This window comes from Schistocerca nitens, chromosome 6, assembly GCF_023898315.1.
Source record: "Schistocerca nitens isolate TAMUIC-IGC-003100 chromosome 6, iqSchNite1.1, whole genome shotgun sequence".
NCBI lineage: Eukaryota > Metazoa > Arthropoda > Insecta > Orthoptera > Acrididae > Schistocerca > Schistocerca nitens.
In genome coordinates this window covers 659,026,403-659,051,514 of record NC_064619.1, presented here as the reverse complement: position 1 = coordinate 659,051,514, position 25,112 = coordinate 659,026,403, and the positions used below count along the sequence as shown (strand labels likewise).

Sequence of the window (25,112 nt, the reverse complement as noted above, 5' to 3'; positions counted from 1 at the left end):
ACCTCAGCTTGATAGTTCTGCCATTCCCTGTAATGTCCTCTGTGTTGCCATCTGTCCACAGATAGTGTCATTTTGGCACCACTACTATTCCTCCCTTCATGGGCACAAGCTCTGGGGAACTGGACTTCTCCCAGCAGCTTGAACAACCTCATCTCAGCCCTTTCACCACAAGGAGATCATTTTTAGCTAGGTTTTGTTTAGTAGTGATCCCCCACCCTTTGTGCTCATTGTTCTCAACTTTTGACGGTTCGCAGTTTACTTACGGAATGCCCATTTTTAACCTTTTACATTCTAATTCATGTTTGTCATATGAGCTATCGGCTGTTTAGAGAATGACACACGGGCTGTTCACCGCATTTTACTTTTTATCCATTATAGCAATATGGCAAAGGACATTTAATCTTTAGTTCAGGACCTCTGTTGTCTTTATGGCCCTTTCCCCAAGAGAAAGTCTTCAGCATTCTTTCCTTCCATTGATTGGGCTTAACGTGTAGTTGCTTTTACCTCCTTTTTCATCTTCGTGTTCTATGGTTCTGACATAGTTGCGTATGACCTTATTGTTTTTGTGCCCCAAAACAACACACACACACACACACACACACACACACACACACACACACAAACGCACACGCACGCAGCGGCCAGAGACTGTGGTCACTTGTTCTGCATGAATATGTGTGTGTATGTTGTCTATTTTCGACAAAGGCACTGTTGGCTGAAAGCTCGCTTTCTGACAGTCTTTTTGTTGTGCTTACCTGCAACTCAACATCTATACTAGATGGTGAGTAGCAACTACCCTTTTCATAATATTGTTACATTCCATCCTGGATTTTCCATTGTTTGATTGTGCCTGATTTGGTACAGACTTGTTGTAAATTACATTTCTGTATTAATTACCTCTTAAGAGTAAGATCTCTGTTTGCTGTTTATTGTTTTCTTTGCTTCTTTTTTGGTATGTATGTATCATTAATTTATGTGTTGAGTGTGTCACTGTGAAAATGTCAGTGTCTACTGATTTTTTTTCCATGTAAATGAATACACAAGGTATCTTCACCTTTCAGCTATCTGTCTCCTGCTTTCTTTAGTGTGACTTTCTTGCTGATTTAAGCTCTGTATGGCTTTAAGACTGACAGTTTATAGTTTGGTTGTTCTCCTTTGTGCTGCAGTAAAGTAATAGTTTTCTCTATACAAATTTCACGTATGCTTTTTTCTCTATGTAAACTTCACAAAGTATCTAATGGCCAGTAGCAACACGTATTGACAGTGACTATAAAAAAGTACAATAGTTTAATGCAGTGTAGATGTCTTTCAGCCCTTGTGTAATATTTAAGAAGGGACAGGGTCTATACTTTTATCAGTAACAGCACTTCAGCTGTTGTACAACAAAGCTATTACACTGAAATATGTCTTTTACCTTCTTAAACTGAAAACACAAGTCAGCTGAACTTATTTTTGCTATGTAAATATTGCGACATGTGTGTAAGGTGAATGTTGTAACTGAAGTCAGATGTAAAGTATTTCAACGAAGAACATTGCAAGAGGAAGCCATGAGGCAACCAAAACATATATTTTAAATAGAAAAATTGTCTGAAAGGGAAATACTGATTTAAATTTTTTGCCTCATCAATGTTGTTATCTGGCAACTGATCCTGAAGATGTAAGTTATCCATAACCTACAAACGTTTGAAATATTTCAGGAAATTCGTCTATTTTTGTGTGACATCACAGTCTTCAGTGGTCTATATTTATTTCACCATTGTTGACGAGTTCATGGAAAGAAGGGCATGATTAAGTCAAAATTATTTAGTTTTACTTAAAAATGCTTTAATACATGTATGAAAAAAAGAGAGAGAGAGATCACTGTTATACAATTGTTACATTGGTAGCAATGGCAAGAAAGCTTATAAAGGAGTTCATCTGCAGATAAGTGTAGCCCTACTTCTCCTCCTTGATTTCAATTGTAGTTGGCTCTGGGGAGGCAGGCGCTGCACTCTTCACAGCGGGCACTCCAGTCTGGATCACAGGCACCACACGTTCGCCTGCTGCTACAGCCGTCTGTAACATGTCATTGTACATGAAGAATAAATTTAAAAAATGTTGAAAAATAAAAGAAGATAAAATCATTTTTACACAAAATCACTGATTTCAGCACACAGCTTACTGTCTTTGACAGACTAATCAGCAAATTAAAAAACATACTGAAGTATTTTGATAATGATAGTTACCAAAGATCAGTGTTCACTACCAGCAGTGGCTACTATTGTTTACTTTGTTCAGTCAAAATCTGGATAATGTTCTGACTGCAGAAAGCAATTATATTAGTTCATCAGTGGAGTGATAGATTTTTGTATGCATGACTTTTGTTTCAAGTTGAAAGAAACAAAATGCATGGAATTACACAGTATTTTTTGAAACCTCTTACCCATTATCTTTTGTTAGTCATTTTCATGTTAAATGTTTTTCACTGTACATATTTTGTTGTTTTCATATGTGTATAAAATTCTCATTTTTTCCTCAAATTTTCCTCAAATTTTCCTCAATTTTCTGATACAACTTTAACAGACCTGTACAGGTCTCACACTATATGCCTCTGTAGTAAAACTGAGGGCTCAAATGATCCAGAGACACTTGTATCCTTTTCATCCTTCAATTAATTGAGTCTCTGCAGTCTTTATAATCAGTTTCTTCTAAAGCTGTATTCATTAATTGATGTGAGAGAATGGAACAGAAAATGACCACACACATCTATGAATGCATGTGATCAACAATGTGGCAGAAAGTTGCATAATTTGCTGCAGGCGGGATAGGCCAAGAGGCTCCACACACCACTAGAGCACTGTTTAGAGCTATTGACACTACAAATATGCCAATTCACAGGGAGAAGTTTGCCATTTCGACCACTCATATCAAGTGCCCCATCATTGTCAGGGAAGACATCAAGCATGAAGAGATACAAGTGGCCTTCAATAATTTTCACGTAGTCCACAGCTGCTCCCTATGATTATTACTACTGGCTCCATGGAAGGTAAGACAAATGCCCCTCGTAGCATAATGCTGCCCCCACCGTCCTGTGCTGGTGCACGTTTCGAACAACTGTTCACCTGTATGAGGTGTATCCAGACAACCATTGATCTAATGTAACAAGACAAATTATTCATCTAGCTAGGCAACAGTTTTTCCCATACCCAGTGAAATGGTAATTGATGTCAGTGCAATATCAGCCGCCATCAAGTCAGATGCACTTTAAAACGTATGCTGCCAGTCATGCCGCTGCAGCTGCCACCATGGCATGAGGATGCTGCCATGAACGGTTATGCCACTGCCAATGAGATGCAAGCATCCCCTCTCCAGAGCTCCATCAGTGGGTCCACCTAAATTAAACATTGATGCACCGAGCCCATTTTGTGAGTATGCAATTTCATTATATTTACAGACTTTTATAGCAGTCAAGACTCATCATCTACAGACTAGTCATTGTATTGAAGAGTGACGGAATCATAAACCTATATGTCAACTTTCATATCTACTGTTAGCAACTGACACTGCAACTACAGCAAACAGTTGTGTGTTACTTTTAGTATTTGTATTAGATGTAGAATAAATTAATATATGAATTCTCTGTCCACAGACTGCATCTGTTCCTCACTCTTGTACCCATTAAAGAGCCTCAAAGTACGCAAAGGACGTTACAATAGTCTGCTGCGGAGCCCAATGTTCAACTATATGCACTTAACAGAATGCTCCAAAACACTTGTGCCTCTACCAGCATTATACTCTGTCAACAGATCTGCCAACGATCACTGCCTAGCCTGATATGCAGAGTGAGTAAACCTCAGATCACAGCAGTTATGATGATTACGCCAAAATACCATTGCAGAACATATTAGTTTATTTTTACTATTCTTCACCTTTCCCCTCCCAAATGATCTAAAAGATCTGTATTTGTTGCCAATTACCATAGTGTGTTGTTATGACATCTTTACACATTTTCTTTTTCTGATCATCAGATGTATCCCTTAGATAATAAGAGAATGAATGTACCAAATGCCAAAAAAATAAAATAAAATAAGTTGGATCTGCAGAAAAGTTGTAAAATATTCACTGAAGACCTGCATATTGTCATAGTGGTCTGTGTAATGTGTGAAAGTGTCAAAGAAATGTTCAATGAATTTCAGCAGCAAATGCTACAGGAAAGGTGATGTGTATCGTGGACATTCTTACACTCCAGAAATGATAAACTCAGAAGAGCCACTTTGCAGAAATTCTGGATGCGCAGGGTGCCAAATTGTCCTGCTGGAGTTGCCCAAGTCTGTCAGAATGCACAATGGACATGAATGGATGCAGGTGATCAGACAGGATGGTCACATACGTGTCACTGTGAGAGTCATATCTAGACATATTGGGGGTCCCAACCAATAGCACATGCCCCACACCATTACAGAGCCTGTACCAGTTCGAACATTCCCCTACTGACATGCAGGGTCCATGGATTCATGGGGTTGTCTCCATGCCCGTACATGTCCATCTGCTCGATACAATTTTAAATGAGACTGGTCCAACCGGGCATCATGTTTCCAGTCATCAACAGTCCAATGTTGGTGTTGATGGGCCCAGGTGAGGTGTAAAGCTTTGTGTCGTGCAGTCGCCAAGGGTACACAAGTGGGCCCTTGGCTCCGAAAGCCCATATCGATGATGTTTTGTTGAATAGTTTGCGCACTGACACTTATTGATGTCCCAGCATAGAAATCTACTGCAATTTGCAGAAGGGTTGCACTTCTGTCATGCTGAATGATTCTCTTCAGTCGCCATAGGTCCCGTTCTTGCAGGATCTTTTTCTGAACACAGCGATGATGGAGATCTGATGTTTTTTCGGCTTCCTGCTATTCACAGTACACTCTTGACTGGGTAAATCCCCACTTCATGGCTAGCTCGGAGATGCTGTGTCCCATCGCTCATGTGCTTACTATAACACCACTTTCAAACTCACTCATATCTTGATAACCTGCCATTGTAACAGCAGTAATTGATCTCCCAGTTGCGCCAGACACTTGTCATCTTATATAGGCATTGCCGATCACAGTGCCGTATTCTGCCTGTTTATATATCTCTGTATTTGAATATGCATGCCTATACCAGTTTCTCTGGCACTTCAGTGTATATCTCATACAGTGGTCACAAGGTTTACCCTTACTGTACATTTAAAAGAGAGATTTATGCACTGGTACCATTTGCAATTGGAAAAGGGAAGGGGCAAACTTATTCTGATACACAATATACCCTCTACAATAGGCACTACAGTGGCATGTGGAATATCTATGGAGATGTAGTTTTAAAAGTATGTATTTGATGGTAGGTAAATGCAGGCAGTCCAACTCACATTTCAGTGGTTTTTAGGTTTGAAGGTAATAAATATACAGGCAGCAACCTACACAGATAACTCAGAGGTATGTTTGTTTCTCTTAAACTGAGTAAGTTCAGTTCAGACATGTAAGCTACAGTGAGTAAGTTCAGTTCAGACATGTAAGCTACACTGAGTAAGTTCTGTTAGGACATGTAAATTACAGAGATGACAAAGGTATAGCAGAAAGCCCAAGTGGTACTCTGATATTTGAAGTTACTTTTTGCCACTGTGATTCACAGGAAGTTTCGTTATACACATCAGATGTGAGCACCAAAAGCAGACTGGTTAAAAGTATGGCACAGATGCTTTCTGAACATTGAAAATACATGTAAAAATGTGGAACAGACTTGCATGTTTCTAATGAACAGCTGTAGGACAGCTGTTAAAAGTTCGTGTACAATCCGAGAAAATACAATCCACAGGCTTGTGGAATTTTGTATGTGTAAAATCACTGTACCTGATCTTAAAATGCAGCATACAAAGTGCAAATCATACAGAAGCCACTACCAAAGGACAAACCACAACAATACTGCTGGCCACATTATGTGTTGAACCAAACTGTCAGGAACACTGCCTGCGAAAAATATTGTATTCCCCAACAAGACCAGATTTCTTCTTTCAGAAACACTTAATACATGTTAACTTCCACATATGGGATTAACAACATCCATGTGATGCCCAGAAACACATGCATAAGAGTCTGAGAATTAATGATTGCTGTGGAATGATGTGTAACATAATGAAATGAATCTCTCACTTCTGTGCTGTTGCAAAACTACCTGACATTAAAACTGAGTGTTGGAGCTGTACTCAAACCTATATTCTTACAATCAGTAGTGTAAAACCAGCAAGTTGTGCAGCAGAGCTTCTGAGAAATTTGGAAGTGTGACAAGATGTTGGCAGATATAAGCTGTGATGTGGGCCACAAAGCATGTATGAATAACTTAACTGGTAAGAGTATTTCACATAATGGAAAAGTTCAAGGTGGAGTTTCAGTCTGATACACAGTTTTGATCTCTCAAAAAGTGCAGCATAATTATCAGATCATTTTTCTTCACAGTGAAGACCAATACCGCATTAATGTAGTTAGATGATCTGATAGAATACACTTTTCCATAGCTTGCGCCATGCCACATTTACCCACAGTGCAAGTAGTTTTTAGACTCAATGTTTTTGATTAGGGTTTCTCAGCAGACTCGTTCTCAACACAAAGAAATATATGTTATTTGAACATACAGAATGAAAGCCAGCAGCATTGTTGCTGACTTAGTGTATGGTTTGGGTTCAGTTTGAGAATGACTGTTACGTTGCTTGTCGCAACTGCTATATTGTTGTGTTTCACATTGCTTTGTGTACAAGTTGACTCTGTCAGTTGTTATTAGTGTGGTAGAAAGTAGTATATCCAAGATTATTAGTGGTGTGAAGAAGCCAAGAGGCAGGTATTTTTGTGTGTGAAAATCTGGGTTTGAGCCACCTGATCAGTAATAGTAGCTTTAACACTCAATGTTAAATTTTAACACAGTTTAATGAAAGCACTGATATGAGATGACAGAGATGATAAAGTTAGGAATGGAAGCAATATTTTTGTTGGTGTTGAAGCAATAACTTCCACCATTTGGAAATGAGGAGGACAGAGGAAAGCCCTGAAGAGAAGCATGGAGGAAAAAAGGAAACACATGAGTGTCCAAGTGTCATGATAAAGCTATATGTTAAAGATGCAAACAGTGAAAACATTGAGAAGACAGTACCTTCTTGGGGGCTGTGACGGTGAGGACGCCGTCTGAGGACAGGTTAGAGACAACAGCGTCAACCTCGACATCCTTCGGCAGCAGATATCGGCGCACAAAGTGCCGGGAGACAAAGCCATGCTCGTCGGGTCGCTCCTCATGCTTGCCCTCGACGATGACTGCATTGCCCACCGTCTTGACTGTGATTTCATTGGGAGCAAACTGCTGCACATCCAGGCTCACCTGTCAACCATCCAACCACAGAATTTTTCCCACATTCTCCTCAGACTTACCCCTCATAGTGATGCATTGAGATTATTCAAAACTCATATTAAGACTGAGTACCAGCTATTTCTGCCTGAAACCACCATATTTATTTATTTTTAAGTACCAGTGCCTTTAGCATGAAACCACTGGTGATGTTGCAAGAAAGAGACATCTAGTGGTCCACTGAGGTACTTCTATGAATGTACTCCATTGAAGCAATCATTTATAGTGTACAAAGAAACAGTCTGTGCAGAAATTGTGCTAAATGATTGTAGGAGATTGTGACATTTTTTCTTTTTTTTTTTTTTTTATTTCTTGAGGAGATCACTGACAGAGAAAGTCAGTACATCTAAAGTTATTGCAATGTAAAGTTGAATTTCTGCTACTGCTTTTATGAGTGGTGCCAGTATGTAGTTTCAATATAAAAATTTATTAAATTTAGGCCCATTTTTGCTTGTTGTTTAGGACTATAATTTGTCTTACGTATTATAAGCCCATGGAAGTTTCAAGATGTGAGATTGCATCCAGGAAAAATGCAAATTTGCTTTTGAATACATTACACGAAATGAAATGATCGGTGCTGAAAACTGTATGTCCTAGTGGTTCAAAAGTAAAGCCGCATCCTTAAAACAATTAATTGTTTACTTTTTGCTAATTTCTTCTTGTATTTGTTGCTTACTTTGAGAACAAAAGTTAATTTTGCACTAAAATTAAAATTTTATCCCAAGCAAAACAACCTCCTTAAAACGATTGAGGATTTACTTTTTGCCAGTTTCTTCTTTTATTCATTGCTTACTATGATAATGGTTACTTTTGTGAAAAATTTTAAAATTATATTTATTTTCATGTTGTTGGGGCTTGAAGGGTTAAGTGGGAGGAGGAGTCTGATTAAAACACATTCAAGGAAACATAGTGGGCAGACAGTGATGCAACTATAGTGGCAAATGATTTTGTCCCAATTGTTCACACAGTCCTGTATCATCATAGGTATAATTTGTCTTCACCCTCCGTACATGAACTGAAAGGAGCTATAATAAACTTCAGATTTTTTGTTGGTGAATTGATGATGTAGTTTCAAGTTAACTTGCTGTCATGCCAAAATTATTGCAAATTGATTAAAGCACTCATTTCTTTCAGCATATCAATCTCAAGTACTCTTGTATCTTCTGTCATTTCTGTAGATGCATGCCTTGAAGTGAGTTTTTGAAAGAGGTTGCTTTGTAAGTAGACTTGTTACTTTTTCGTGTTTCTATTTGTATGAACATCTCATGTTTCCCACTTTCTTTTTCAAATCAGATAAAGTCAATATAAGTCTCCTTTTTACAACATATCTCTAGAAGAGCATTGCATGCCTCATTTCTGTTGTGGTACTACGGGGTTGACAAGTATTAAATTGCTGCAATCGCTGCTCTTTTATCACCAGTCTCATACAAAGCCGTATTCATCAACTCATCTGAGACAAATGAGAATGGACAAAAGCTATGAAAGTGAAAGTGTGCAAATGTCGCAATACAGGGGTGTGGTGGTGAGTCCCACAGGCTGCCTTGAGTGAGAGGGAGACCTCACTGCATACGGTCATTCTTGTAAGGTATCGCCACTAAAGAGGTGCAAATCAACAGAGCAAAGTTGAACTGGTCGACTTTGTCAGGAGGTCAGACTGTCCTGACCAACCAAGATTGGGAGCCAATTACTTAATCAGCCGACTAGCCTACACAGTGCACAATATTCGGACCAACTCATCCAAGTCAGTACAGGGTTGAACAAATTCTAGCGTTGTAACTTTCATGGCTAATTAGCCATGTATGTCAGCAAAAGCAAAGAAACTAACTGTAGCCGGCCGTGGTGGCCAAGCGGTTAAAGGTGCTACAGTCTGGAACCGCGGGACCGCTACGGTTGCAGGTTCGAATCCTGCCTCGGGCATGGATGTGTGTGATATCCTTAGGTTAGTTAGGTTTAAGTAGTTCTAAGTTCTAGGGGACTGATGACCTCAGAAGTTAAGTCCCATAGTGCTCAGAGCCATTTGAACCAACTAACTGTGTCAGGGCAAACGTCTTTAAGACGCAGTATTGTGGGCAATGGCTTGCATTCACAGTGGTTGCAACATGATGGGATATGTGATACTAGCTTCTAAGGTAACTATGTTTCATTATCTTCCACTGGTAGATTTGAGACCACAGAAAGAGACAGATCACATCACCTTATAAGGAAGAGTGGATTTTACTGGCTTCTGGCTCACTGAGGGAGGAAGAACAGAAGCCCTGCTATGATGGAGAAACCCAAAAAGGGAGACCACATCTGGCATTGATAGAGGGTGGACGCATCAGCTGCCAACAACACAGATTAATGTACACTGAGGCGACAAATGTCTTGGGATAGTGATATGCACGTACACAGATGATGGTATCGTGTACACACAGTATAAAAGGGCAGTGCATTGGTGGAGCTGTCATTTATACTCAGGTGATCTATGTAAAAGGTTTCCAACTTGATTGTGGATGCACGAGGAGAATTAACAGACTCTGAACCTGGAATGGTAACTGGAACTAGACACACGGGACATTCTATTTCGGAAATCGTTAGGGAATTCAGTACTCCCAGATACACAGTGTCAAGATCGTGCCGAGAAAAACAAATTTCAGGCATTACCTCTCACCAAGAACAATGCAGTGGCCGTTGCACTTCAGTTAACGACAGAGTAGTGGCTATTGCGTGTAGTTGTCAGCGCTAACAGACAAGCAACACTGTGTGAAATAACTGTAGAAATCAATTTGGGACATACAATGAACACATTCGTTAGGACAGTGCGTCGAAATTTGGCGTTAATGATCTATGGCAGCTGAAGACTAACGCAAGTGCCTTTGCTAACAGCACGATGTCACCTGCACCACCTCTCCTGGGCTTGTGACCATATTAGTTGGGCCCTAGACGACTGGAAAACTGTGGCATGGTCAGATGAGTGACGGTTTCAGTTGGTAAGAGCTGATAGTACGGTTCGAGTGTGGTGAACATTTCATGAACCTACGGACCAAGTTGTCAACAACGCACTTTGCAAGCTGGTGGCGGCTCCATAATGGTGTGAGGTGTGTTTACATGGTATAACTGGGTCCTCTGGTCCAACTGAACTGATCATTGACTGGAAATGATATTGTTTGGCAATTGGGAGACCACTTGCAGCCAAATTTTTATGGGTGACAATGCACCATGTCAGAAAGCCACAAATGTTCACGATTCGTTTGAAGAACACTCTGGACAGTTTGAATGAATGATTTAGCCACTCAGATCACCTGACGTAAATCCCACATTTGTGGGACAAGCGAGAGGTAAGTTTGTGCATAAAATCCTGCACTGGCAGTGCTTTCGTAATTATGGATGGTTGTAGAGGCAGCATGGCTCAATATTTCTGCATGGGACTTCCGATGACTTGTTGAGGCCATACCACATCGAGTTGCTGCACTATGTTTGGCAAAAGTAAGTCCAACGCGATATTAGGAGGTATCCCTTAAGTTTTGTCACCTCATTGTGTATAGACGTATATTCTGCCACACAGTACTGAAAATTTTTTTTGTGAACCTGGTTCACTCATGCGTAAAAAGTCGCCACGACGTTTTGAATGGTTTTATTCACTTTTACAGCCGAATTCAATTTAAAAAATGTCTTGGCCTTCTAAACAGTTAGCTGAATCGTTGTTAACAGCCGTCTAGTGTACTCTTTGTAGCGATCAACAAAGCGGCAAAGGTGATTGGTCAAAGATCCATGCTGCCTACTGTGACAAGGGTCATCGCATGAAGATTTGAGATGAGTGCTAACTAGAACTGTGACGTGTACCTGAAGAGCATGTGTCCACCTGTGACACCCTACGTGAACTGCAGAACAATCGCAATCTTTTGCACTCCTGTGTCTTTGGCAGTAGCGTCATATGTGGTAATTTTGCTTGGAAGAGTCACACTATCTGTAGAAGCCTTAACAATGCACGGCACTGAGAGTTCAGTTTACGGGTCGCTTTGAAGTTCCTCCTCTAATAAGCCTTATGGATTTTACGATTTGTCAGAACCGATACTGGTCCCATTGGGTCCCAGTATTGTTCAGATGAAGGCTAATCTACTAACTAAATAAGGAGGCCCCCAGTTTTGGGTGGCGAGATGGCTGGACCTCCAGTCCAAGCCAATTGGCTCAACTATTCTCTCTCGATCAGCACTGGTATAGTGTCGGTATCTCGTAAGAAGTGAGAAGAGGAGCAGGGAAACGGCCCGATCACTCGCTCCCTCTCACCATTGACAGCCGAGGTGACATGTTGGCACATTCCTCTCAGCAACGTTTAGATCTGATTAATCATAGTGTGTGTGCAGTTTGCCCGACGCCAAACCCCTCTCACTCTCATAATGACCGACAAATTGTGCTGCATGTTGGGGCCTCAAACTGAAACAACGGTTTGGCCAGTGTCTAGTGCTGTCACATACCTGGAAGCGATCCTTGTCGACGGCGATGGCCGATGTCCCAGAGTCTTGCCTGGCGAGCGATCGCCAGGGCCTGAGGTAGCCTGTGGGCCTGAGCAGTGGGCTGCGCACACCCAGTCCAGACATCAGCTCATCCCTGGACAGCCCCAGGCCGAAGTGCTGGTCCAGCAGGCGGCCCGTGCGAGGCTCCCAGTCGTCCCACCAATCGCGCCACAGCAGCGGTACCACGGACATCTGATGGCACGCCAGACATCAGTCAAGCACAGGACTAATTAAACACGCTAGTACAAACAATAATAATGCTCTAAAACAGTGCACTCGACAAAATGTCCAGACGCTCTGTGACCAAAATGGTACTGAAACAGAGGATGACAGACTAAAGGCCGAAATACTAAATGTCTTTTTCCAAAGCTGTTTCACAGAGGAAGACTGCACTGTAGTTCCTTCTCTAGATTGTAGCACAGATAACAAAATGGTAGACATCGAAATAGACGACAGAGGGATAGAGAAACAATTAAAATCGCTCAAAAGAGGAAAGGCCGCTGGACCTGATGGGATACCAGTTCGATTTTACACATAGTACGCGAACGAATTCGCCCCCCTTCTTGCAGCGGTGTACCGTAGGTCTCTAGAAGAGCGTAGCGTACCAAAGTTTTGGAAAACGGCGCAGGTCATCCCCGTTTTCAAGAAGGGACGTTGAACATATGTGCAGAACTATAGACCTATATCTCTAACGTCGATCAGTTGTACAATTTTGGACCACGTGTTATGTTCGAGTATAATAACTTTTCTGGAGACTAGAAATCTACTCTGTAGGAATCAGAATGGGTTTCGAAAAAGACGGTCGTGTGAAACCCAGCTCGCGCTATTCGTCCACGAGACTCAGAGGGCCATACACACGAGTTCACAGGTAGATGCCGTGTTTCTTGACTTCCGCAAGGCGTTCGATACAGTTTCCCACAGTCGTTTAATGAACAAAGTAAGAGCATATGGACTATCAGACCAATTGTGTGATTGGATTGAAGAGTTCCTGGATAACAGAACGCAGCATGTCATACTCAATGGAGAGAAGTCTTCCGAAGTAAGAGTGATATCAGGTGTGCCGCAGGGGAGTGTTGTAGGACCGTTGCTATTCACAATATACATAAATGACCTTGTGGATAACACCGGAAATTCACTGAGGCTTTTTGCGGATGATGCTATGGTATATCGAGAGGTTGTAACAATGGAAAATTGTACTGAAATGCAGGAGGATCTGCAGCGAATTGAAGCTTGGTGCAGGGAATGGCAATTGAATCTCAATGTAGAGAAGTGTAATGTGCTGCGAATACATAGAAAGAAAGATCCCTTATCATTTAGCTACAATATAGCAGGTCAGCAACTGGAAGCAGTTAATTCCATAAATTATCTGGGAGTACGCATTAGAAGTGATTTAAAATGGAATGATCATATAAAGGTGATCGTCGGTAAAGCAGATGCCAGACTGAGATTCATTGGAAGAATCCTAAGGAAATACAATCCGAACACAAAAGAAGTAGGTTACAGTACACTTGTTCGCCCACTGCTTGAATACTGCTCAGCAGTGTGGGGTCCGTACAAGATAGGGTTGATAGAAGAGATAGAGAAGATCCAACGGATAGCAGCGCGCTTCGATACAGGATCATTTCGTAATCGAGAAAGCGTTACGGAGATGATAGATAAACTCCAGTGGAAAACTCTGCAGGAGAGATGCTCAGTAGCTCGGTACGGTCATTTGTTGAAGTTTCGAGAACATATCTTCACCGAGGAGTGAAGCAGTATATTGCTCCCTCCTACATATATCTCGCGAAGAGACCATGAGGATAAAATCAGAGAGATTAGAGCCCACACAGAGGCATACCGAAATCCTTCTTTCCACGAACAACACGAGACTGGAATAGAAGGGAGAAACCGACCCAAGGTACCCTCCGCCACACACCGTCAGGTGGCTTGCGGAGTATGAATTTGGATGTAGATGTAGATTCTACACAATACAGGGTGACACGAAAGTCCGTTAACATTTGAAAATGCGCTAGTTGGCGGAATAACTTGGTAGAGAGGTAAAAATCGACACACATGCCTGAAATGACATGGGGTTTTATCGAACCCAAAAACGAGTGCAAAAACTCTCCAGCAATTGGCACTGAACAGCAACACGTCAGTGGCACTGCATGAGAATCGTGTATAAAATGAAGTCTAGAGAGAAAAGAGGGATCAGATCATTTGAACCCCTTACTTAAATGAACGTTCCGCCATCGGAACACCCATTCCAACACAGTCAATTATGCACAGCATGTTTCATCCACCCCAAAAACTTCGAACGTTTCTAGCTTCCTAATAAAATTAGATAGACATTAAATTGAAAGTGATTTTTACACTGTTGGTTTAAATACATCAGCCACACATTGGAAAACGTAACGTTCTATTTTAAAAATTTATATCTCGTTGCTGTAATTCTGGAAAATAGCTTAACTATGCTCATTGCTCTGCAAAAAGAGTAACGTTGCTTGCTTTTACGTATCTAAATAAGTACTTATGTCACTTATTGTTTTGCAAGTTACAGAGGAAAAACACCACATCACAATACTTAGGCATCTATACATAAGCGCCTACGAGAAAAAGGTCATTCCGTGCCCGTCGCACCTTACTGTCGTTTGAGGCATGTCGCAACACTCGGTCTGGAAGGGACTGAATATATTTGCAGACACAGAGGTAACTGGCTTAACTAACCGAATAAATATTAGTTACATTATCTCACTGTGACGAATCGCCAGAGACCGGGCCCCTTGCACCGAAATATTCAGAAGATATCGCTGAACACCCTCTGAAATTTTGTCAGTGAAGTTCAGATTAACTGCATAGGTTTACAGCCAGAAATTCATCTAACGGTGAGTGGCGGGAGGTACTTTTGGAACCACTATCATTCCACCTATCCCCTCCCCCCACTCCCAATTCCATTTTGTGGCTCGCGAATGATGCGTAGAAAAAAGAATGTAAATCTCCGTGTTATATATAATAAATCCTCTAACTTCCTCGTTGTGATTACTTCGCGAGGCATACAAAGTTTCAAAATATGTAGAAATCTCTAGGGAATGGATACAAGGTTTAAAAAGAAACAAAATAATTCCCTTTATATGCACATATGGGTAATTTTTTATTTTCTTAGTTACTGTCATTTTTTTTTTTTTTTTTGCTTCGTTCCCGACTTTTTGTTTTCATATTTCCAGCTTGGCTCTACAGGTATTTTTTCTTTTCAAACGTTGTTTTCTGAAGGCTAAATGAAATGGTCAAAATGTCTTCCATCAGCTCTACCACAAGCTTCTAGACGCCGTATCATGGACTGTCTTACTCACTTCCATATTCCAGATATCTGCTGTATCTGCTGAAATTTTTCTTGAACATGCTGGCGGAGAGTGTCAATATTCGCAATAACTGTTGAATACTCTACGTCTTTCAAATGCCCCCAAAAATAAAAATCCAATTTACTGACATGAGGAGATCGAGAATGCTACGATGTTGTTGCCCCACGAGAGTTGGGCAATGCTGATTTAAAACTCTTCTTACCTGAAGAGCAAAATGAGGTGGTGCCCCATCGTGTTCGGGGGCAATTGTAGTGGAACCTCTTACAGCAAAATATTTAGATGTTTCATTAAAAATTCACTACAAGATGCTCCACTCAGTGTTCCATGGAAAATGGAAAGTCCAGTACACTTGTCTCCAATAGTGCCAGTCCACGCAGTAACGCTAAACTGCTATTGATGTTTTGTTTCCAAATCAGCGAAAGGATTCTCATCCGTCCGTAAATCAGTATTATGAAAATTCTGTACTCCATTCATGGTAAACTTTGCTTCATCATTGAATAGTACGGTAGATAGACAAAAGTCTTTTCTTCATTGAAAATCTGTTTCAGTAAGACCTTGCACACTCTGAAGGCGGCACGGATAAGGGAGTTGCTCTCGTTACGTTTTACACACAGTCACGTAACTCACATTCTCATGTACTGCTGCCAGTATTGTCTTCACTGCGATGAAGTACTCGATCTTCTAAATCAGGTGTTCCAACACTATTTGGTCTTCCACAATGAAATGACCATTGTTCGGCAAATGTCAATTGTGATATCTTTCAGCATACAAACGTCTGGCTTCAGGCACATTGCAATTTGGGCATGTCCATACATCAGATGCATGTCCCCCATGTAGTGAAAAGAATAAGTACATTGCAGCCAGACTTTTACAGTAGACACTAGCCCGATGACAATATGGCCGAGCAGGCGTCACGCCCGTGACTGTACAGTCAGAAGCAACACGTCGCCACTGAATTCTCTCCATTCTGTGATGTCGCTCTCCAGCTGCGGTCGCTAATGAACGTTTTTTCAGTGGCGCCCCTCTCGGAAATAGCCGATTCAGTCTCTGGTGGGGGAAGAACGTTCAGTACACAGCTCACACCTGTCCAACAAGAACTGTGGAGTACGCTTTCTTTACTTAGAGTATTCTCAGTACCAACAGGAGTTGTTTATTTACTAGTACCGTGACAACTAAGATAAAGGCTCTGACTTAACACTTATAAAGAAACAACATTTAAAAGAAAAAAATACCTGCAAAACCAAGCTGGAAACTTGAAAAGAAATTGAAATGAGACAAACATGTAATAACAAGAAAATAGTGTCTGTAATTATGAAAATAATGAAAACTTACCACCTCTGTATCTGAACATATTTGCTTCTATTGGGGTCCTCTGCCCATTCCGCGGAGGTTTCTCACATATTAGGCAATGCGCTGTATTTTGGAGGAAATAACGTGCTACCCAACTCTTGTTGGAATGTACCCGCTCAGAACATTAACAGCATACTTCGCCTTGATGCACAACGCCTCTCTTGTAGCTTCTGCCACTGTAACTTGATGAGCATTTGTGTAACACTCTCGTGCTTTCTACACACATAAAAAATTGCATCAGCCCAGTTTCCAGAACCCCTGAAGAGAGATGTTGACTGTGGATATTGCATCACACGACAGTCCCTTTGACTGTTGAGAGAGGTCACTAAACCCTCCCAAAGATGTAAACAACCATGCATGATAATAGGCGGAGGGGGTCCGACAGCCGATTAGTTCCAGTCATTCCACCAGGAAGGAGGGACACGGCTCGTGTTGTCTGTAGTTCAACCATGCCTAGACGGCCAATACCGCGGTTCGATCGTGACCGCGTTGTTACTTTGTGTCAGTAAGGGCTCTCAACAATGGAAGTGTCCAGGCGTCTCGGAGTGAACCAAAGCGATGTTGTTCGGACATGGAGGAGATACAGAGAGACAGGAATTGTCGATAACATGCCTCGCTCAGGCCGCCGAAGGGCTACTACTGCAATGGATGACCGCTGCCTAAGGACTATGGTTCGGAGGAACACTTACAGCAACGCCAACATGTTGAATAATGCTTTTCGTGCAGCCACAGGACGTCGTGTTACGACTCAAACTGTGCGAAATAGGCTGCATGATGTGCAACTTCACTCCCGACGTCCATGGCGATGTCCATCTTTGCAACCACGACACCACGCAGCGCGGTACAGATGGTAACCAACGACATGCTGAATGGACCGCTGAGGATTGGCATCATGTTCTCTTCACCGATGAGTGTCGCATATGTCTTCAACCAGAAAATCGTCTGAGACGTGTTTGGAGGCAACCCGGTCAGGAAGTACGCCTTAGACACACTGTCCAGCGGGTGCAACAAGGTGGAGGTGTCCTGCTGTTTTGGGATGGCATTATGTGGGACCGACGTACGCCGCTGGTGGTCATGAAAGGCACCGTAACGGCTGTGCAATACGCGAATGCCATCCTCCGGCCGATAGTGCATCTACATCTACATGACTACTCTGCAATTCACATTTAAGTGCTTGGCAGAGTGTTCATCGAACCACAATCATACTATCTCTCTACCATTCCACTCCCGAACGGCGCGCGGGAAAAACGAATACCTAAACCTTTCTGTTCGAGCTCTGATTTCTCTTATTTTATTTTGATGATCATTCCTACCTATGTAGATTGGGCTCAACAAAATATTTTCGCATTCGGAAGAGAAAGTTGGTGACTGAAATTTCGTAAATAGATCTCGCCGCGACGAAAAACGTCTTTGCTGTAATGACTTCCATCCCAATTCGCGTATCATATCTGCCACACTCTCTCCCCTATTACGTGATAATACAAAACGAGCTGCCCTTTTTTGTACCCTTTCGATGTCCTCCGTCAATCCCACCTGGTAAGGATCCCACACCACGCAGCAATATTCTAACAGAGGACGAACGAGTGTAGTGTAAGCTATCTCTTTAGTGGACTTGTTGCATCTTCTAAGTGTCCTGTCAAAGAAACGCAACCTTTGGCTCGCTCTCCCCACAATATTATCTATGTGGTCTTTCCAACTGAAGTTGTTCGTAATTTTAACACCCAGGTACTTAGTTGGATTGACAGCCTTGAGAATTGTACTATTTATCGAGTAATCGAATTCCAACGGATTTCTTTTGGAACTCATGTGGATCACCTCACAATTTTCGTTATTTAGCGTCAACTGCCACCTGCCAAACCATACAGCAATCTTTTCTAAATCGCTTTGCAACAGATACTGGTCTTCGGATGACCTTACTAGACGGTAAATTACAGCATCATCTGCGAACAACCTAAGAGAACTGCTCAGATTGTCACCCAGGTCATTTATATAGATCAGGAACAGCAGAGGTCCCAGGACGCTTCCCTGGGGAACACCTGATATCACTTCAGTTTTACTCGATGATTTGCCGTCTATTACTACGAACTGCGACCTTCCTGACAGGAAATCACGAATCCAGTCGCACAACTGAGACGATACCCCATAGGCCCGTAGCTTGATTAGAAGTCGCTTGTGAGGAACGGTGTCAAAAGCTTTCCGGAAATCTAGAAATACGGAATCAACTTGAGATCCCCTGTCGATAGCGGCCATTACTTCGTGCGAATAAAGAGCTAGCTGCGTTGCACAAGAACGATGTTTTCTGAAACCATGCCGATTACGTATCAATAGATCGTTCCCTTCGAGGTGATTCATAATGTTTGAATACAGTATATGCTCCAAAACCCTACTGCAAACCGACGTCAATGATATAGGTCTGTATTTCAATGGATTACTCCTACTACCCTTCTTAAACACTTGTGCGACCTGCGCAATTTTCCAATCTGTAGGTACAGATCTATGTTACTGTGACTATAGCGTGCGTTTACAGCCCGGGCCAAAGGAAAGGCCTCTTCTGGTAGAGTCTATGACAGAGACATAGGCAAAAGATTGGAACACGAGGATTAAGAGAATTTACGTACTCCCCCCCCCCCCCCCCCCCCGCCTCTCTGGTTAATTCTTGAACCTTCTTTCTTTTTTTCCTCAGTTTTTGCGTTCCCTCTGTGCCTGCTCCCTGGTTGGATCTCAATACGGCCCTGCATGAGCTGCAGCTTGGCATTTTTCACGTTAACAAATTGTTACCAGAGTTGAAAGATGCGATAAATGAAGTACCAAAATCCGTGCACAAATGCACCATTCAACCCTAGATCTTTGGTTTAGAAATCTAGTGCTTAACGTGTAATCCACCGAGGCACACGTTTACTGCCAGCTGAACTATAGTACGGGCTTACTGCTTTTCACAAAACTTATAGCAGTCGCGAACAGTAAGTTGGCTGCTACAGCTACAAAAATTTCAGTGGAAGCGCCGCTCCAAGATAATACAACGAGCAGATGCATTACATCGTCTGCTAAATAGTAACCGCCGTGTAGGATCAAGACACTCTGACCGCAGAGACATCTCTTGGTGCCTTCGGTAATCCAAAGCGTCAGCCAGTTTCTTCCTGGCGGAGCGCTACTAGCCAGGTGAAACTTACCTCTGCAGTTGCTTGTCGTTAGAACGCGTCGAAATTACTGCCAGACCGTGGGGTGTGTCCGCGTTCTTATAGGGCCGCGGTGGAGCCTTCGAGAGCGCGTGCGCCCAGGAATACCGCGACGACTCAGCGGCTGCCGAAATTAGCCGTGCCCTGCGCGCCTATGCACACTGGCGGCTGGGCGCTGGCTGCCGCGTGACGTCACGCGAGGTGACGCTGCTGCCAGCTGTCGTGTCAGCCCGTGTGGCGGCTGGCAGCCGGCGCGGACAACCCCCTCTGTCTGCAGCTGCCGCGTCTTCACGTCGCGAGCCTGCCGACAACACGCACAAGAGGGCGATTCAAACGAAAACCTTAATTATGCATTCTTTAGCAAAAGAAGCAATACTACGATTGTAACTGCCGATGTCGTCTGCTGCGGGGCCCAATGTTCACAAGTGAGCGCTGAACGGTGTGGGCCGAATCGCTCCTATCTACAACAGCACTTTACTGTGTCGCCAGATCTGCCACAGACTGCTTTGACGAGGCGCGCAGCACTCCGACATGTTCTCTGATGAGGCCTGATAGTCCAGTACCATGTCACCTACTCTCACGGATGGATCTAGGACTCGGTTCTGAGAGAGATTACACTTCGTTACTGTCTCTATCTCCTCCCCTCATCCCTCCTTCCAAATGTAACTTGCCATCTCCCCGTCACTTTTAACGTGCCACGGATACGTACGGCTTCAACAATTACAAAATTAAATTATATAAAATATGTTAATTCCCTCAGACTTCAAGAAGAATATAATAATGCCAATCCCAAAGAAAGCAGGTGTTGACAGATGTGAAAATTACCGAACTATCAGTTTAATAAGTCACAGCTGCAAAATACTAATGCGTATTCTTTACAGACGAATGGAAAAACTGGTAGAAGCCGACCTCGGGGAAGATCAGTTTGGATTCCGTAGAAATGTTGGAACACGTGAGGCAATACTGACCTTACGCCTTAGAAGAAAGATTAAGGAAAGGCAAACCTACGTTTCTAGCATTTGTAGACTTAGAGAAAGCTTTTGACAATGTTGACTGGAATACTCTCTTTCAAATTCTGAAGGTGGCAGGGGTAAAATACAGGGAGCGAAAGGCTATTTACAATTTGTACAGAAAGCAGATGGCAGTTATAAGAGTCGAGGGACATGAAAGGGAAGCAGTGGTTGGGAAGGGTTGTAGCCTCTCCCCGATGCTATTCAATCTGTATATTGAGCAAGCAGTAAAGGAAACAAAAGAAAATTTCGGAGTAGGTATTAAAATCCATGGAGAAGAAATAAAAACTTTGAGGTTCGCCGATGACATTGTAATTCTGTCAGAGACAGCAAAGGACGTGGAAGAGCAACTTAACGGAATGGACAGTGTCTTGAAAGGACGATATAAGATGAACATCAACAACAGCAAAACGAGGATAATGGAATGTAGTCGAATTAAGTCGGATGATGCTGCGGGAATTAGATTAGGAAGTGAGACGCTTAAAGTACTAAAGGAGTTTTGCTATTTGGGGAGTAAAATAACTAATGATGGTCGAAGTAGAGAGGATATAAAATGTAGACTGGTAATGGCAAGGAAAGTGTTTCTGAAGAAGAGAAATTTGTTAACATCTAGTATTGATTTAAGCGTCAGGAAGTCGCTTCTGAAAGTATTTGTATGGAGTGTAGCCATGTATGGAAGTGAAACGTGGACGATAACTAGTTTGGACAAGAAGAGAATAGAAGCTTTCGAAATGTAGTGCTACAGAAGAATGCTGAAGATTAGATGGGTATATCACATAACTAATGAGGAGGTATTGAATAGAATTGGAGAGAAGAGGAGTTTGTGGCACAACTTGACTAGATAGGACATGTTCAAAAATGGTTCAAATGGCTCTGAGCACTTTGGGACTTAACTTCTGAGGTCATCAGTCCCCTAGAACTTAGAACTACTTAAACCTAACCAACCTAAGGACATCACACACATCCATGCCCGAGGTAGGAGTCGAACCTGCGACCGTAGCGGTCACGCGGTTTCAGACTGAAGCGCTTAGAACCGCACGGCCCCAACGGCCGGCTAGGACATGTTCTGAGGCATCAAGGTATCACCAATTTAGTACTGGAGGGCAGCGTGGAGGGTAAAAATCATAGAGGGAGACCAAGGGATGAATACACTAAGCAGATCCAGAAGGATGTAGGCTAAAGTAGGTACTGGGAGATGAAGAAGATTGCACAGGATAGAGTAGCATGGAGAGCTGCACCAAACCAGTCTCAGGACTGAAGACCACAACAACAACAATATTGTAATCATAAGCTTTTTAACTACCATAAAATATTTTAATGTAATAATAATACGAGGGCCGTTCAATATACAGAGGCGTCCAAAAAATGTATCCGCTGTTTAAAAGTCCATAACTAGGCAAACTAATTGACGGAGTTGTCTCATCTTTGGTAGTGTAATAGTTCCGGCAATCGCCAAACAAGCGTTGTATTGGTTTTATTTTGTCAGATGACAGTCGCCAAATAGTCAGTGTTTTGTTCTTAGTTGCACCTAGTTACTCGAGTAAACATGGCTGGCGCAGAGCTTATATTCGATGAAAGGAAGTCAGTTCTGAAGTGGTATTTTAAGTACGAAAACATTAATGAGGTTCAACGGCAATGGCGAAATGAGTAACAAACAGAGCCACCGACACGTTTAACGATTCGTCGCATTCGAGACAAATTTGAAGCCGAAGGCTGTGTTAAAGGTGTACACAAACAACGATCTGGACGACCTGTAACAGTAACAAGTCCAGCTAACTCCCGTTGTGTGTTACAACAATTCACTCGCTCACCACAGGAGTCTGCGAGACAGTGTGCCCGTGAAACTGGAATGAGTCGCTCAAGTGTTCGGCGAATTTTGAAGACAGCAAAGTGGAAGTGCTACATCCCACGATTACTACACGCAATGAACGAGGACGACCTAGATCGTAGAATAGAGTACTGCGAGTGGTTTACAAACATGGTGCGCAACGATGAAGAGTTTACAGAGATGATTGTGTGGTCTGATGACGCACAGTTCAAACTCAATAGTACAGTAAATCGCCACAATTACATCTACCGGGCCGCTGAAATTCCGAACGTCCATGTAGACAAAGCCGTGAATTGTCAGGAGTAAATGTGTGGTGTGGGTTGTCTTACCGGGGCTTGATTGGGCCATTCTTCTTTGACAGCACAGTTAGCGGTGAGGTGTACCTTCAGAAGCTTCAGACATACATTTTACCTGCCATCCGAGACTTGTACGGAGACGGAAGAGTTTACTTTCAACAAGATGGTGCCCCAGCCCACTACCAAAATCGTGTTAGGGCATATCTCGACGAAAATCTACCACGAAGATGGATAGGCCATAGAGGTTCTGTGGAGTATCCGCCACGTTCCCCAGACCGAACTCCTCTAGATTTTTACCTGTGGGGAACACTAAAGGACGCCGTTTATCGACAAAAGCCACGCACATTGGATGAACTTCGAGAATCCATCGTACATTCATGTGCAAATATCCAACTGAACACGTTGCAGTCAGTAGTTCGTGCTGCAGTTCAGCGGCATCGTTTGTGTGTGGATGTTAATGGTTGACCATTTCGAACACCTACAGTGATATTTTTAAGTTGGACTTTTAAGCTACACTTTCACCAAAAGTGAGACAACTCCGTTAATTAGTTTGCAAGTTATGGACTTTTAAACAGTGGATACATTTTTTTGGACCCCTCTGTATAATTCAACTCATTTTTTTTTCTCGGCCAATTTCGCTTGAAAAAATACGAAATTTGTTGTGGGTCATCGTGGAGTATTACCGCTTCAGGTCCTATAGCTTCATGAAATTGCGACTGGTCGCGGCACTTACACGTAGCTTTCAAAATGGCGTCCGTAACGGAGGTGCGTTCCAAGCAGAGAGCTGCCATTGAGTTTCTTATGGCGGGAAACCAGAGCATCGCAGATTTTCATAGGCGCTCGCAGAATGTCTACGGAGACCTGGCAGTGAACAAAAGCACGGTGAGTCGTTGGACAAGGCATCTGTCATTATCGCAACAAGGTCGCGTAAACCTGTCCGATCCCCCACGTGCCGGCTTGCCTCAAACAGTTGTGTCTCCTGCAATGTTGGAACGTGCGTGCACTGTCATTCGAGGTGATCGACAGATCATGACCTGACACCTCTGTACGCTTCTGTTGGTAGTCCTGACACACTCGTCCACCAGTTGGGGTACTCAAAGGTGCGTGCCCTCTCTGTTTCTCGCCAACAGAAAACCATAAAGAGCAAGGAAGAAACATCTGTGCGGAGTTCCTTGCGCTTTATGAAACTGATCGTGACAATTTTTTGTCGAACATCGTCTCAGGCAATGAAATATGCGTTCATCCCTTTGAACTGGAAACGAAACAGAAATCCATCGAATGGCGCCAGACTACCTCTCCTCTGAAGAAAAAGTTCAAAGCCGCGCCCACAGCCGGTAAAGACATGGCGACTGTCTTTTTGACTCTGAAGAGGTTATTCTGTTCGATTTCCTCGCTCATGGTGCAACGATCAATTCTGAAGTGTATTGTGCTACCCTCAGGAAACTGAAGAAACGACTTCAGCGTGTCCGTCACCACAAAAATGCAATCGAACTTCTCCATGACAACGAAAAGCCTCACATAAATCTACCCGCCCGAGAGGGCTCTCGAAACTTAGTTGGACTGTTCCTCCCCAGCCACCCCACAGTCCAGATCTCGAACCTTCCGACTTCCATATGTTTATCCAAATGAAGGAGGGATTGCGCGGGAAGCACTGCGTGGATGGTGGAGACGTTATTGATGCAGAAAGACGTTTGCTCCGACGTCGACCAGTAGAATAGGTGCCATGCGGCCATACAGGCCCTCCCAGCCAGGTGGCGCTCCAGGTCGTCACATTGAACAGAGATAATGTTGAAAAATACCATTTTGTAGCAAAATGTGTGTGAAATCTTATGGGACTTAACTGCTAAGGTTATCAGTCCCTAAGCTTACACACTACTTAACCTAAATTACCCTAAGGACAAACACACACACCCATGCCCGAGGGAGGACTCGAACCTCCTCCGGGACCAGCCGCACAGTCCATGACTGCAGCGCCCGAGACCGCTCGGCTAATCCCGCGCGGCGATTTTGTAGTCAAAAGAGTAGGGCATAATATGGTGAATTGGAATCCTGAATTAAACCAAGCTGCTCTCAGAAAAAAGTTGTTGCATTACTTATTGAACGCCCCTCGTAATTATAATTAAAATTCTGTGACATTAGTGAACAGTACATTGCGTTAGCTACAGGGATGGCCAGTAACCATTCCTTTGGTTCGAAGAGAACCGCGTTATTTAGAAGATAATA

At 42.8% G+C, this 25,112-nt stretch overlaps 1 protein-coding gene across 1 annotated transcript; it reads right to left on the bottom strand.

Annotated features, from left to right (window-relative positions):
• Window positions 1-1,799: 1,799 nt before the first annotated feature.
• LOC126262565 (protein lethal(2)essential for life-like) lies at window positions 1,800-19,900 on the bottom strand. Its single transcript, XM_049959265.1, has 4 exons — window positions 19,750-19,900; window positions 11,853-12,083; window positions 7,150-7,371; window positions 1,800-2,055 (listed from the first exon to the last, which is right to left on the bottom strand). Exons 2-4 carry the CDS (start codon window positions 12,081-12,083, stop codon window positions 1,936-1,938), a joined length of 573 nt encoding a protein of 190 aa, XP_049815222.1. The 5' UTR covers window positions 19,750-19,900; the 3' UTR covers window positions 1,800-1,935.
• Window positions 19,901-25,112: the final 5,212 nt, after the last annotated feature.

Coding starts and splice junctions, on each gene's coding strand:
- LOC126262565 (XM_049959265.1), bottom strand. CDS start 12,083: ATGTCCGTGGTACCGCTGCTGTGGCGCGATTGGTGGGACGACTGGGAG. Junction 7,372..11,852: donor TCGACAAGGATCGCTTCCAG/GTATGTGACAGC, acceptor GATGGTTGACAG/GTGAGCCTGGATGTGCAGCA. Junction 2,056..7,149: donor CCGTCACAGCCCCCAAGAAG/GTACTGTCTTCT, acceptor GACATGTTACAG/ACGGCTGTAGCAGCAGGCGA.